Source organism: Acomys minous, assembly GCF_964271855.1.
Source record: "Acomys minous genome assembly, chromosome: 1".
In the NCBI taxonomy this organism is placed as follows: domain Eukaryota; kingdom Metazoa; phylum Chordata; class Mammalia; order Rodentia; family Muridae; genus Acomys; species Acomys minous.
In genome coordinates, this window is record NC_140483.1 from 36,878,038 (window position 1) to 36,894,120 (window position 16,083).

Genomic DNA, 16,083 nt, shown 5'->3' on the forward strand with positions numbered 1-16,083 from the left:
GTTTTGAAGACTGATAACTTGAGTGTCTCAGGTATGCTCGGGTAAACTACTATTTTAAAAGCTTTACTTATAGGTTTAAACATCAGTAAATACAACCTAAGAAGGTTATGTGTATTCTTTTTTACTTACGAGATGAAAAAATTGAGGTTTATAAAGGATACTATTTTAATCTTAATCATGTTCTTAATATTAATGTCTGTTTAGTTTTTTTTGCCTGTTGCTGTTATTAAATACAATGACAAAAGCAATGTAAGGGAGACCGTGTTTTTCTGGCTCCCTCTGTCATGGAGGGAGAACAAGGTGCCAGGAGCTTAGAGCAGCTGGTCACATCACATTCATAATCAGAAAACAACAATAATGGATACATACTGCCACTTAGCTTGCTTTCTCCATTTGAGTAGTCCAGGGCTCTAGCCAGGGATTGGGGCTGCCACAGTGGGCAGGCCTTCCCACTTCATTTTACCCAGCCAAGAGAATCCCTCACAGGAGTGCCTAGAGGCCCATGCCCCAAATGACTCTAGATTGTGTTAAATTGAGAGCTATTACTCACCACCACAGTGGCCTTGTTAGATTTTAGATGCTATTTTGCTCTTAACTGTAGTGGTTGTTTTTGTTTGGTTTTCTGTTGCAATAGGACCCAACCCACAACCTGGAATAATATAAGCAAGCACTCTGTTACAGAGCTACACCCACAGCCGTGTAATGGTTGTTTTAAAGGCAAATTGATTATAAACGGATTTTTTTTCTTTGAGGGGCCATTTTAAAAGTTAAAGTGAATTGATAAGCTTCTTACGTGCTGTGCTACCTGAAGACATCTTTGTGATCAGAATCAGATAAATTTGATGTCCTTTTCTATAGGCCAAACCTGGGTATCAACCATCTGGAGAATCTGATAAGGAAAACAAAGTACAGGAACGTCCCCCAAGTGCATCTTCCAGCAGTGACCTGTCCCTGTCAGAGCCTCCACAGCCTCTTGCAAGGTAAAAAAAATAAAAAGAGAGAATGAAAGATGGCTAAGGTTCTTTCTTTTTATGAGAAGACTTACCTCAAAATTGGTGAATATCTTCAATACCCAAACATGATGTACAGCTGTATTCACTGTGCTCTCTCTACTCTGGTTTTTCAGTTTTCCCTGTCCTTTAATCCAGGACCAATGTCAATTCCTCATGCAGGTGGCAGCACTCTCATCCCCCTCCAAGCCTAACATAAAATTTTTTGGATGGTTAAATCATCGTGAAAGATATAGATGAAACTATACTCTGTAATAATAACTATTGGGAGAAGAAAAAAAAAATTGAAACTCTTCGAAAATGTACAAATACAAATCAAATCTTTTTCCAATTTGAAGTTGATGCATGTGGTCCTCTTTCACCCCAAAGGACAATAATATTGATAACATTTAAGCTGTTTTCTACATTTGTGTATTTTATGTACGAGTGTTTTGCCTGCATCTATGTATATACACCACGTATATATCTAGTGCCCATGGAGGTCAGAAGAGAGTAAAGGACCCCCAGAACTGGAGTTCCTGATGGTTGTGAGTCACTGTGTGGGAGCCACCTGAGTCCCCTACAAGAGCAAGAACTGCCACACCTCCTAATAGTGCCACTTCCTGTGAGCCGATGGCGGCCATTTTCCTTCAAACCACCACACAATCATTTCTTGTTCGTGTCATATTATTTTGAAAGGGTTGGTTAGAGGTATTGTTCTAAGGAAGCTTGTCTGCAGAGTTTTAAATAGCTGTTTGAAAAAAGAAGACCTCTTATTTAAAGAATGTTTACAAAACAGTACAAATGGTAAAATACCATTTTTGTGCAAACATCACCACAAAACCATAACATAAGCATAGATAAATGTTAGCAAGGATATAATTGTAAACGAACTATCAAAGATAGCAATGGCCTTTTGATTATTTACCTCTGAGTAATCTCTAACTCTCAGTCCCTTTGCCTTCTTTCTGGAAGTGTGCGTATTATTATTCTTAAAACCAGAGAGCACCTTTCCCCCCTTTTAAGTGATGGTTTGGATTAGGGATATAGGTCCTTGATAGAATATTGCCTGGCATGATCAAGGCTCTTGAATCAATTGCTAGCACAGAGAGAGAGAGAGAGAGAGAGAGAGAGAGAGAGAGAGAGAGGGGAAAATATACATGTGGGTTGCTGTATTAACTAACATTATAATTTCTGTTATCAGAAGAGACTTGATGGAACCTACGTGGATGCAGCCTGACAGGTTGAGCCCGCGGATTCACAGTTCTCAAGCACAGCCCCTTGTTGGAACAGCTGAAAATTTGCTCTCCCATCTCTTGCATCTTGAACATGTAGGAATTTTACCCAAGGACTATGACTCTGTTTTACCAGCCAAGAAGAGTCATAATAAGGCTTCAGGACCGTTAACTTTCACACCTCAACCATATCTGACCTCACAAGCTCCTCATCCAGATGCCTTGTTAAAACCTAGTACCAGCCAATATAAGAGTAAACTGGATCGTATTGAAGCCTTGAAAGCTACAGCTGCTTCTCTGTCCAGCAGGATTGAAAGTGAAGCTAAGAAACTAGCTGGAGCCAGCATTAACTATGGGTCAGTGTGGAACGTTGAGTACGATGTGAAGCAAGCACCTCAAGAGAATGGACCTTGGACTAAAGCTATCAGTCCACCCGTAAAAGAGGATATTGAAGATGTCTTCTCTGCCCGGATTCAGAAGATGCTGGGAACCTGTGTATCTCATGCAACTTTCGATGATGATCTTCCTGGTGTAGGCAGCCTTAGTGAATATAAAAAACTTCCTGAGATGATCAGACCCCAGAGTGCCATATCAAGCTTCAGAATGAAATCCCCTAGTCCTAAACCAGGAGGGCTGCTGGCACAGTTGTGTAGGAGGCAGACCGATTCTTCCAGCTCTGATATACAAGCCTGTTCTCAAGAAAGGGCCAAAAGGTCTCTTTGTTCTAGCATAGACTCAGTCAGTGAAGGGCCTCTTCTTAGTGACGGGAGTCTCTCTGAGGAAGAAGGCGGGCAGGATGCACGCTCCTTATTGAAGGTAGCGGAAATCTTAAAGGAAAAAGAATTCTGTGCTGGAGAGAGAAATTCTTATGAACCTATCAAAGAGTTTCAGAAAGAAGCTGAGAAATTCTTGCCACTTACGGGGCACATAGGTGGTACACAAAGCAAAGGACCATGGGAAGAACTGGCAAAGGGAAGTCCACACAGTGTCATTAATATTTTTACCAAGTCATATCAGTTATATGGAAAAGGTGAGAAAAATAAAGACTTAAACTATTTCAAGACTATTTATCACAGCAACAGAAAGCAAACAAGGGTATTTGTCATTCTTTTGATTTTAATGCTTTCTTTTTTTTTATATTGGTGAAAGCAAAGTACTTAAATCAGTATTTTTGTTTCTTAATAGTATTTTATGTATATGGGTGGTTTGCCTGCATGTTTGTCTTGTGTGTGCCCGGTGCCAGAAGAGGGTGTTGAATCCTCTGGAGCTGGAGTTACAGATGATTGTGAGCTGCCCTATGAGTGCAGGGAATGGAACCCAGGTCCTCTGGAAGAGCAGCCAGTGCTCTTAACCACTGAGCCATCTCTCCAGCCCATAGTTCTTAACTACTGAGTCACCACTCCTTCTTGACATTTTTTAATAAGAAAATTGGTTTGGTTCTTTTTTTTTTTTTTAAGATTTATTTATTTATTATTATATATACAGTATTCTGCCTGCATGTACACCTGCAGGCAGAAAAGGGCACCGGATCTCATTATAGATGGTTGTGAGCCATGTGGTTGCTGAGAATTGAACTCAGAACCTCAGGATGAGCGGGCAGTGCTCTGAACATCTGAGCCATTTCTTCAGCCCCATTGGTTTGGTTCTTAAATTCTTGTATTAGATCGTCATTAAAATTTTATAGTTGTATTGAAATATTTGGAGATGAAAGGTATTGGGATTTGCTTCAAAATACTCTGTAGGATCACAGTGGAAGACAGGGATAGGCTGTCTAATTGAAACCAGCTTGCTTTTGTATTGGTATAGCTAGCAATGGATGCATTAGTTTCGTAATGCTTATTCCCCCTTGTTTATGTTACTAAACCTCAACCAGTAAAACAGGACAGTGCTCAACAGACATGGCCACAGGCCAGGCTGATCTAGGCAAATCCTCAAGGGAGGCTTCCTCGTCCCATCTGACTCTAGTTTATGTCAAGTTGACAACAAAAACCAACCAGGACAACCAACTGTCAGTGTAAATAAGTAGCTCAACAAGAGAGGGCAATGACATACACAGTTATCACAAAATCTTCAAGTGCCTAAATGTGAATTTCAGGAAAACACAATGTAATACCCAGTTGAGCATAAGAACAGATGAAACCAACTCATTTGTCAAATAATTTGCCCATTTATAGAGTGAAAATACAGCCTAGGAATTCTAAAAATATGTTAGTATGTCATGATGTTGTCGAATGCTTTGTTTATAGCTTTAAATTTTATTTATTTTTAACCATACCTCAATTATTTCTTTTGATAGGGTTTGAAGACAGGGGAACACTGGCATCACGGCCTTTGAATGCCACCATAACTCCACTCAGCAGTGTTTCCTATGAAGATGATTTTGTCTCCTCTCCAGGAAGTGTGACACTGACAGAAAAAAAATCAAATCTTGAATCTCAGTAAGAATTTGATAGCAAATATGTACTAAAATTTCAAGTAGAAAAAATGTACAAATGAGATCTCTGGTCAGAATATAAGTTGCATCTTGTCTTGATTGATCTGTATAAAGTTTGTGTAGTGAGCAGTTCATGGACTCTGCATCCAGACTCTCTGAGTTGGCACATGGCTCTTTAGAGTGCTTGTTTGTATTTATGCATAATGTTGAGAATAGTAGTACCTGATCACTCACAGAGTTATTACAAATGTTCAGGGAAATAAACATTTTTCTTTTCTGAGACAAGATCTCATTTAGGATAACTTAAACTCTTGATCTTCCTGCCTCCAATTCTCAAGTGCATTGGGATCACCTGCGTGTGCCACCACACCTGGTGAGTGGAGCGTGAACTACTTAAAATAGGACCTGGTACATAAGAAAGAGAACACAGATAGATCATAAGTCAGTCTGTGAGCCCCCAGTTTGCTGTGGTAGGCATTTAGGTTTGTGATACTTAGTGACATTTTGTTTTTAATGAAGAGAATATCTAAAACTTTGATATACATGAAACACCTAAGCTTTGAAAAGATTGATTGTAAAAACTGGTGATTATTGGGCCTTCAATGTGCAAGACACTGAAAGAATCTGGGCGGTGGGGGGTGGACTTTGCCACTAGAATTCATCTTTATACCAGCCTGGTTTGGGGAAGCATTACTCTTAGAATACCTGTTTTACAGAGGAAGAGTAGAGGTTGAAATGTACAAAATCACAGAATACGCCTGGCTTTTCTAGAGTTTCTTCCCTAAAGTTTATTCCCATATGAATTTATAGCTCTCTATATTTAACGTCTTTTTATTTATTATAAAGTATAGCCCCCATAACATTATTAGATAATTGTATAGAAATCAGTTCTGCTAATTTCCCACTAGCTGGGATAGTAGAAATGAATATCCATAGAAGTAGAATAGAAAAATTGTACTTTAAATTTTGAGCCCAAAGAAAAGACTAAATTTTTAAATTAAGGTTTTAAAGGATTTCATTGTAGTGAGATTAATATCATCAATCAATAGGATTTGATGCATTTTACGAATAGGTGAAAGTAGACTAAATTAAATTATTCTTCTCTGGAAGATTATCAGAAAAAAATAATTATGCTGTATAATTATGCTGTATTTGCATAGAAATTGAGGCCATGTTTTCCTATAGTCAACTCATACAAATTTTTCTTATTATGTATATCTGAAACATTTGGTTTTTCCAATTATTGTTGTTGTTGTTGTTGTTATTATTATTATTATTATTATTATTATTATTATTATTATTATTAATAGGGCTATGTATCTTAGGTTGGCCTTGAACTTCTGATCTCCTATTTTTACCTCCCAAGATTATGGGTATTCTGCAGACCAAACCTAGGGCTTCATGCATGCTAGGCAGATACTGCTAACTGAGCCACATCTTCAAGCCTGAAACATAAATTTGGTTTTACTTCAATAAACAACTCATCCACGATTTTTCTGAGTAGCAAACTGAGCCATAGAGAACCTTTTAAAATTAATAAAAGGATCAGATATTTACACTATTTGATGGACATTTCTGCTACTATTTAATTTGAGTACCTTTTGTTATAAGTTTTTTTGTTTTGTTTTTGTTTTTTCAACATAAGAGTAAGCTTTGCTTTGGCATTTTTATCTAGATATTCAGAGCTTCTTTGAAATTTGTGATCTAAAAAAAAAGAAAGAAAGAAAGAAAAGAAAAAAGAAATTTGTGACCTCAGGGTTTTGGGTTTTTTGTTTGTTTGTTTTTTAAACCCGCATTTTACAGAGTTTTGGTTTGCTTTTGTTTTTCTTCTTTAACTTCCATTACTTTCTTCTTGACAGAATTGGTGGCAGCAACTCAGGCATTCAGGAGGACCATTGTAGCAGAAAGTCTGCCCAGGATCCTTGCTCTGTGGATGCTACCTCTCAGCATTCGTCAGGAGCTCTGTCTGCTGTGTCATCTCGGTCATCTGCTTCTAAAGGAAAGAAAGGAAAAAAGGAAAAGATGGAATGTAAGTAGAATTCTGCCATGACTTACTTACTTCTCGGTGGTTTTGTGGTAATGACCTAAAGCTGTGGTTTGATTCTATATTTAATTAGTAGATGAATTTATTTATGATAATGTAATTAGCTTTCATATTTGTTAAGTATCCTTGTATCTTTTGCCATATAACATCAAACTTTTTAATATAAATCTTTTGATACAAATGAAATACATAATTAAAAATTTACGAATGATAGATACTCATTCAAGAACTGTACATTAGGGAGGGTTAGCAAGGCCTGGAGCTGGCTCAGTGGGTAAAAGTGCTTGCTGCACAGTCCTGACTGTATGAGTTTGGTCTCTGAGATGATATAGCAGTGAGTGGAGAGGGCACCAAGCTGCCTCTGTATATGAACTGTGGCTCTCCTGTAGTGTGCAGTCCTCTCTCTCACACACTAGTAAATACAATACAACTTTAAAAATGAAGTACAAGTCATCCTTAATCCATTTGTTCAGAGGCAACTACTATTACAGTTTTTGATGACTTTTTCCAATATATACATGAAGCCACACACACCTTTGTTTTTAAGAGAGATACAAATAATACTGCTTTACAACTGTTGAAAAAAAACACGGTAGTATATCATGTGCATTTCTAACCATCATCAAACATAGTCTTCAAATTTACTTATCTGTAAAGCAGACAGGCGTTCATATGGTGATTTTGAAGAGCATGAGAAATGATTGGAAATAATGTGTAATGATAATGCATAGTAGCTACTCGTGTTGGCACTCAGTAAATCTGTTTGAGTGATAGAAATACCAGCCAATATCTATAGTTCCACTCCGTTAAGAAAATGTTTATGTGAGTATGTATGCTATGTGTCTGTGTGAAGGTCAGCAGATAGCTGTGGGTTTAGTTCTCTTCCACTTTGAGACGGAGCCTTCTGATGTTTGGCAGTGGGTACAGCAAGCTACATGGCCCGTGAGCTTCTGAGCTTCTCTTCTTCCATCTCACTGTTTAACATAGGGATTACAGACATGTGCTTCCATGCTTGCTGTTATGTGGGTTCATGGAATTGCAACTTGGGTTTTTATGGTTGGGTGGCAAGCACAACCTTTCCTGACCCATATTTGTTGTATACACCTACAGGCAGGGAGGTACATTAGTAATGCAAAAATGCTCTTATGCTCACAAAATGGTTTCAAGCTTGGGAGTGATTTTTCTTTTTCTTTTTTCTTTTTTCTAATTGAAAAGATAAACTACTGAAAGCTTATTGAGTTGAAAAGTGTGAGGTGGGACAAGACTATGGGAAGAAACCCACCTATTGATTGGTATAGGAAACTATTTAAAAAGATTTTAATTGCCTGTAATTTCTATATATAAGGATGATGAGTGCTAGCATTTTATATTTTCATTGTGGTAAAGTAATATGCACAGCTGGGTGTGTTGGGTGCAGCGGTGCATGCCTCTAATCCTAGCACGAGGGAAACAGGCAGACTGATGAGTTCTAGGACAGCCTGGTCTACATAGTGAGTTCCAGGAGAGCCAGTTCTGCATTTGCATAGTGAGACCCTGTTTCAGAAAAACAAGATGATGATGATGATAAATAATGCATACTAAATTTTTATTTGGCTGGAAAAGTAGCTCAGCTGGTAGGTATGTGCCCTTGTCCCATAAGATGGTGTGATGGTGCATTCCTATAATCCCACTACTCAGGAGGTAGAGACATGAGGATCAGAAGTTCAAGGTTTTCCTTAGCTATATAGTAAGGTAGAGGCGAGCATGGGCTCCATAAGATACCATTTTGGAAAACATACACACACACACACACACACACACACACAAACCCAACAAAACAAAACAAAAAACAAATAGTCATTTAAATCACTTTCAAGTTCAGTGGCATTAAGTCCATGTTTGTATTATTGCCGCCATCCCCACTACCACCTCCACTCTCCTCCCTACAGTCACTGCGTCTGTAAAGGCCGTAGTCTGGGGACTTACGCAGAGTTATAGACTGTGGAATTGCAGACATGTGTCATAAGACCTGCTTCTTTAAATGCGCCAGAAAAACGAACTGCTTTATTTTAGATGTGAAAAAGAAATTTTAGATATAAATTAATTTTTAATACTCTGGTCTGTACTTTTATTTTACTGATAAAATTTTATCAGCTATCTTAGTAAGTCTAATGTTAGAAATTTGCTTACAAAAACTTACTTCTTAGGGTTGGATTCACTCACTGGAAATGCTCAGAACTCACTTAGTGATGAGGGAAAAGTTCAGTCTGACTCAGAACGTGGTTCCCACCAAGGAAAGAAACTTGGGCCTGGCAGCAAACTTGCCCTAAGGGACTTTGAACAGACTCTGAACACTGAGAACACTTTGGAAGAACTTTCTGGGCATTCTGTGAGGTAAAGCAGTATATTCTTTATGCTGTAATTTGTATATAATTAAAGTAACAATATCATTGTTGTTCAGTGAATTTGGTAAGTTTCAGCTTGTCAGTTCCCTGGGCATGTTTGAGCTGGTATAAACTTGTTTACTTTCTGAAGGACATTGTAACGTCGTTCATAGCTGTAGACTTTGTTTTCACATCTGGTCATTTCTCATTGCAACTGTTAAAACATCTCCAGTAATTGTTTGCCTCAAGCACAATTCCTTTTTCTCATATTGTTCTTGGCTCAATCTTTTGTCCCCTTTCTTGGGGTACATGAGGTCAGCTACGCACAGAGAAATGGTTAAGAACCCAGCCCTACTGGAGTATTTCCATTGGATCACCACAGTGCCTCTTCATTTCTACAAATTGTGTTTCTCAACTGCATTCTTCTACTCTAAACCCAGCTCCTTAATATCCTTTTGATCACATTGTTGAAATTATTTCTTCATCTAAGTGTTTCTCTCCCTTTCAGTTAAGATCACTCAGACATACTCTGAAGTGCCAGTCTTAAACCGATCATGGAAATTGTATAACTGTATTTTCCTTCTTTTAAAACTGCTTTACCCTCTGACATGCACTCTGGTGCCTAGGATTTGATCACTGCCCCTTGGCAGGGCAGCACACAGAGGAGGGGGATGCAGGCTATCCCAATGAGACCTGATAGGCTGTGGCCAGCTGGTCTAGGGAAGGGGAAGAGGGAGAAGAGGGAGGGAGGGTGGGAACAGGAAGGTAAGAGCCAGGGGATAACAATCGGGATGTAGTGTCAATAAATTATAATAAATAAACTAAAAAAAAACTGCTTTAAAGTTTTGGGTGTGTGTATGATGTGAGTGTGGACATTTGTGACTTACTGCCTATATGTGGAGGTGAGAGGACAGTTTCAGGACGAATCAGTTCTCTCCTTCTTCCGGCTGAGGCTCTCTTGTTTCTGCCATGCTGGTTGTTTTAACTTGGAACTCCAGTCTAGCTGATCCTTTTTAGCTTCAGGTAATTCTCTGTCTCTGCCTCTCAGCCCACTGTAAGAGTGATGTGCCACTTCATCCAACATTTTTTTGTTTTTGTTTTTGTTTTTTTGCTATGAGATTGAATTCGGGATATTGGGCTTGTGTGGAAAGTAATTTTTTTTAAAATCTATTTTGCTATCTTGATGGCACTCAGACTTTTTTGTTTTTCGGTCTGATACATTTAAGCTGCTGCCTACATTGTCAGTTGCTTTCTGTGCAGTTACTGCTGTCCGCATGACATCTCTGTGTTGTTTTCGTCATTTTCAAAATCAAGTCCAAGTCAGGCAGCGGCTTTAATCCCAGCACTTGGGAGGCAGAGGCAGACGAATCTCTATGAGTTCGAGTCCAGCCTGGTCTACAGAGTGAGTTCCAGGACAGCCAGAGCTGTCTCAGGGGGAAAAAAAAAATCAAGTCCAGGGTCAGTGGGTTGGGTCAGGAGGTAAAAGGCCCTGCGTCCAAGCCTCAGGCTCTCCATGGGAGAAGAAGAGAACTGACTCTCATGTGCACACACACACATACAAATTAACAAAATAAAATCTATGGCTCTAAAGACACAAATTGATCTTAGTTTTTAAAAGAAACCTTTACTTTTCCTGTTCTGTATAGATTAGCATTTTTAATGCTTTTGTGTTGCATCATCAACACCATCATTGGCTACATTTAAAATTACATTTTTAATTGCTGTGCCACTAATTCAAGGCTCATACAAGTTTACTTTTCTGCAAGATATACTGACAATTTGACAAAATCTATACAATTAAACATTTCTAGAATATGAAATTCAAGTAAGTCTAATAATAAATACTCCATACTGTAGTCTGTATCTAGCTCTTCATCTGTGAAGATCCACAGCAGATAAAGTAAACTTTGTTAAGGGGGAATATAATTTTAAAAACTTTTTAACTGATTTGAGAATACTGAAAACTTATTTTTTAAAAAGATTTATTTATATGTTTATTATGTATACTGAGTCCTGCCTGCATATACACCTGCGGGCCAGAAGAGGGCATCAGATCACATTATAGATGGTATGAACCACCATGTGGTTGCTGGGAATTGAACTCAGGACCTTTGGAAGAGGTCCTCTGAGCCATCTCTCCAGCCCCGAAACTTTTTTTTTTTAATTGTAGTCTAAGTAAATCTTCTCTACAAAGCAAATATGAGTTCATCTTGTAAAACTGTACAGTGAGTTATAGAGTCGTTTCTTGTGATTGATGTGGTATAATTTAAAATGAAAATTTCCTTTAGGTACTAGAAATAAAATCGACTGTAGTCTCTTTCTATACATTGTATTGCTTTTCATAATTCAATTATGGTCAACTGTCATAAAATATTACATGTTATACTGTAGCAATAAACGCCTTCTTTCTTTAATGTAATATTGTTCCAAGTAATCGCATGCCACTCAGGCCTACGTTCCATGTGACTTACTCCTTTGTTCAATGCTTTTATATTTGAGTTTAATTAAACCTTAATGGATTCCAGTCTGAAGGCTAGTAATAATGCTAATTTGTATATGCTAAAAAGACTTTATAAAGTGATTCCCTTAAGTGAAAGGGAAAAGCTTTTTACATAAAAATAAATGGAAACAATTATATGCTGAAGTTATAAAAATGCACAGTGAAAAGTCTTTTATTTCTGAAACTGAGGCTAGTAAGAAAAAGTCACAATAGTTTTATTGCAGCAGCTCAGATTGTAAAGTTCCACAGCTACAGGGTATAACAAGTAAGTTGAGATGGAAAAGTAAGGGTGGAGAGATGGCTCTTCCTAAAGACCTAGGTTTAGTTCTTAGCCATGCACACTGTGGCTCTCAACCACCTGTAACTCCAGGCCCTCTTTTGGTTTCCTCAGGGTCTTGCACAAGTCATGCAGAAACATACATTCAGGTACACACACATACACATAAAATAAATATTTTTTAATATACAAGAAAGGCATTAAATGTCTGAGTAAACAGTATGTATCAGGTTTTGGTGCTGTCTAAAGTTTCCTGTATCTGTTGGAGATATTGGAACATATTCCTCCTTGTGTGTGGAGGGGCACGACTGGTACACTCTCTTAAGTCTTCAGCTAAAGACTTGGGAAGCTAGTAAATGCTTTCTCAAAACTACTTTTAGTCAAATATTCAAGCCAGGAATTTTTTGTTTGTTTGTTTGTTTTTCAAGACAGGGTTTCTGTGTGTAGCCTTGGTTGTCCTAGACTTCCTTTGTAGACCAGGCTGGCCTCAAACTCACAGTGATCCACCTGCCTCTGCTTCCCGAGTGCTAGGATTAAAGGCATGCGCCATCATGCCCAGCGCCAGGAATATTTTTTCCTTTGAAATCATCATTTTTTTTCATATACTTATTTTAGTATATTAAAAATGTGTTAATTGTGCCAGGAATGGAAATGCATGCCTTTGATCCCAGTACTCTGGAGACAGAGGCAAGCAGATCTCTGTGAGTTCAAGGCCAGCTTGGTTTACAAAGTGAGTTTCAGGACAGCTAGGGCTCTGTTACACAAAGAAACTCTGTCTCAGAAACCAAAATCCAAAACAAAAACAAAAAAAGTGTTAAAACATACTTCATAGAGTGTTTCTTAATTTATTCAACAAATAAATATTCAGTGCAAGGAAACATGAATGACACGTGTTTTATGTTGAATTAAATGCCTTAAGAGTTGCCACCATTAGTTATGTGATGTTATTTACGAAAAGCTCAGACAGTGTTATAAATACTAAAAATTAGGTATATATAGATAAACATGTATTAACTATTTGGAATGACAGTATGAAAATAATTTTTCTATGACCTTTGGTTTAAAAGAGGAAATAATGACAGGATCACAGCTTTAAAATTTTTAAACACAAAATGATATTTGAGACATGTTTTAATGTTTGTTTCTAATGTTTTTTACATATAGTTATATTTTTATTGGTGTATAATGGTTATCTTAGATTTCTCTTAATAATGCAGTTATGAACTGTAATGTATGTGACATGTTAAATGCTAGTTTAGTCAGTCACTTACTTTACTATTTTATTTAGGGTGGGGTTTTATCTAGCTTGTTGAACACTGTATCTAGCAACTGGAGACGTATTCACATGCATCCCGTCAGGGCAGTGACTGCGTCAGTGACTGAGTGCCTACATGATAACTAGCATTGGTAAAGAAGAAAATGTTTGTTGTTCTTACTGTTTGGCTGCTTCTTGGAGTCGTTTCTCTAATGGCTTTATGCAAAAAACTTCTAGTGGCTCATCAGACAAGGGAAGATCTCAGAAGACCCCAACTTCTCCCCTGTCTCCAAGTTCACAGAAATTGTTACAGTTTGACCTTCCTGGGACTTCTTTAGAGAGATCTAAGTCCTCGGTCATAGCACCTCCAGCCACATCTGGATTCACGCCTGCTGCAGCTTTCACTGATGTGAATAAAACAGAGATGGCTTCAACACCAGGCAAGTTGAGTTATGCTGGTAAAAGTTTAAAAGTAAGGGGTCAGAGTGTAGATTGGCTGGTGGTGTGCTGGCCTAGCCTGCATTAGGCTCTGGGTTTGCCCGACCCCATGGGAATTAGATGTGGCAGTGCGCACCTCCAATCTCAGGGCTGGGAAGGTCGAAGCAGAATTTCAAGGTCATCCTAGGCCACTGAGTGAGTTAGGTCAGCCTGGGCTACATGAAACCACACTTCAGAAGAGAAGAAAGTACCAAGAATAACAGCAAACTAATTTACTTTTTTCCCCTGAAAATTCCTTTTTTTCCAGCTAAGCGATAGGGAAATGTGACCACAAGTTTATGTGATTACTCTTTGAAGCATTATACAGAAACCATAGAAAATTAAATGTGGAAAAGCATAAGAAATTAAAATGTTCATTTTTTCCATGTTGCCAGCATTAGTCAAAACTCATCCCCAAAATAATATGTTCCATCTATTTATAGGCGTGTAATACATGTTTGCATATATACATGCCCGTAAAAGAAAAGAAGTAACTATTAAAATACAACATATTAATAAGTCACTGTCTTTAGTACAAAGGAAAGGTAGATTTTTATGTGCTCATAAAATGAGAGCTGGCGTTGTCACTTCAGGTGAACCTTGTGATTTAACAGTGCTTCTGTCCCCAGGTTCTAAGCGTTTTTCTCCTGCTGGCCTCCAGCACCGCATGGCCGCAGAACTCAGTTACCTGAGTGCCATCGAGGAGTCTGTGCGCCAGTTGTCAGATGTGGAGAGAGTTAGAGGCATTTCACTTGCTCAACAGGAGAGTGTGTCTCTGGCTCAGATCATAAAGGTATTAGTTGAATTTTCTTAAATTTTTTTTTCCTGTGGTTTTCCTCTTTTCTTTGTATTTAGAAGTACTCTTAATGAGTTTTGTTTGTTTGTTTGTTTTAAGAAAATAAACTTTCAGTTCAGGCACTGTGGTGCATTTGGGAAGCAGAGGCAAGAGTATGTCTGTGAATTCAAAGTCATCCTGCTTCACATAGCAAGTTTCAGAACAGCTAAGACTAACACAGAGAGACCCTGCCTTAAAACAAACAGACTTCCAAGTAGAATAAAAAAATAGCTTGTACAGTACCCATAAATAACAGAAGAAAAACTATTATACAAATTACTAAAAAGAACCCTGAATCCTGACTTCATAGTGCATACCTGCACACTTAGCATTTGGCTAGTGCAGTCAGGAAGATCTGCAGTGGAAGGTCAACTGTGACCCTTTCTCAAAGACGGAAAACAAACCAACCAAAAAAGTCAGCACCACCCAGAAAGTTGACAATAGGATATTTGGCAGCAGAACAGTAGCACAATTACTCTTTTTTACATACTTCATTCTTCATGTTTTATACTCATCTTAGTGACTGAAAATTAATGATGACAGTCTTGTTTTTTTTCCTGATGGAAATGACTAGATTTGTCTGGGTTGGTGTTTTGCTGTTGGTGATAGTGTGGTGGTAATTTTTATTGTTTTATTATTATTATTATTATTTTTTTTTTTAATTCATTTGTTTATTGTATGTGTATAGTCTGAGAAGATCTGGGAACAACTTTTGGAAATCACTTCTATCATATTGGTCTTGGTGATTGAACTCAGGTTGTTGGCAGCAAGCTCCTCCTATACTTGTTGTATGGTCTTCTTGCCCCCACTTTGTTAGATTTTTGATGCTTTATTTGAACTAAGCAAGCAAACAAACCATTTCTGAGATACAGATATTATACACACAGGTTAGTGTGGACAGTAACTCAACAAGTAAAATCCAGAGGTAAGCCAGTATTATCCTCTGTGGAGTCGCTAGGGCACCATTTTTATTTTATTTTATTTAGGTATTTCATTCAATAGAAAATGCAGACTTTAGGTGTATAGTTTTGATCACTGTATATCTATCCATAATAACCATCTACTCTATAGAAAACGTCTATCATCCCAGAAAGCTGACCTGTTCCCATTTTCAGGTAACTCCCAGAGGCAGCAATCATTGTGTTTTCTTATGCTAGTTTACTTTGAATCTTCCAGAACCTAATATGTATCCAAGTTTATTTCTAACTCTGTTGTATTTAGTTTATTTTATTCATCATAAATACAAGATTTATCTGACATTGTATTTTTGCCTAGTAATAAACCAGTAGTCAGTAAGGAGGTCCTAATTACTCATCCATTTTCCTGTTGGTTGATATACAACTTGTTTTCATTTTTCTTGCATAAATACCCAGGAATATTGCCTGAGTCAAGTGTAAGCACCTGAAATTTTGTGAAAAACTCTCACTGTTTTCTAAGGTGGTTCAACATTGAACAGTTGACTTCATTGCAGTGGAAAGACAATGCTGACCTTGAATTTAGAATAAGCATTGAATCAGGCAATCTTTAAGAAAGTAGACATCAGTCTCTTTTTATGCTTTACAAGTATAAAATATTTCATATTTTATTTCATATTCAAATATTTCATATTTGAAAAAAGCTAGGGACTTCCTGCTGTCACAGTGACTGGATAACACTATTGTTACTTATTCAAAG

The 16,083-nt window shown here is 37.7% G+C and overlaps 1 protein-coding gene across 8 annotated transcripts in view; it reads left to right on the forward strand.

The window, feature by feature from the left end:
- The window catches only part of CEP350 (centrosomal protein 350), a 136,780-nt gene that overhangs the window by 58,249 nt on the left and 62,448 nt on the right, over positions 1-16,083 (forward strand). For all 8 annotated transcript variants that reach the window (XM_084772197.1, XM_084772202.1, XM_084772199.1 and 5 more), the window contains 7 exons: positions 859-980; positions 2,194-3,254; positions 4,521-4,662; positions 6,518-6,687; positions 8,889-9,075; positions 13,335-13,537; positions 14,204-14,367. In XM_084772197.1, coding sequence (XP_084628323.1) covers positions 859-980; positions 2,194-3,254; positions 4,521-4,662; positions 6,518-6,687; positions 8,889-9,075; positions 13,335-13,537; positions 14,204-14,367 — 2,049 coding nt within the window. The remainder of the gene's footprint in view (positions 1-858; positions 981-2,193; positions 3,255-4,520; positions 4,663-6,517; positions 6,688-8,888; positions 9,076-13,334; positions 13,538-14,203; positions 14,368-16,083) is intronic.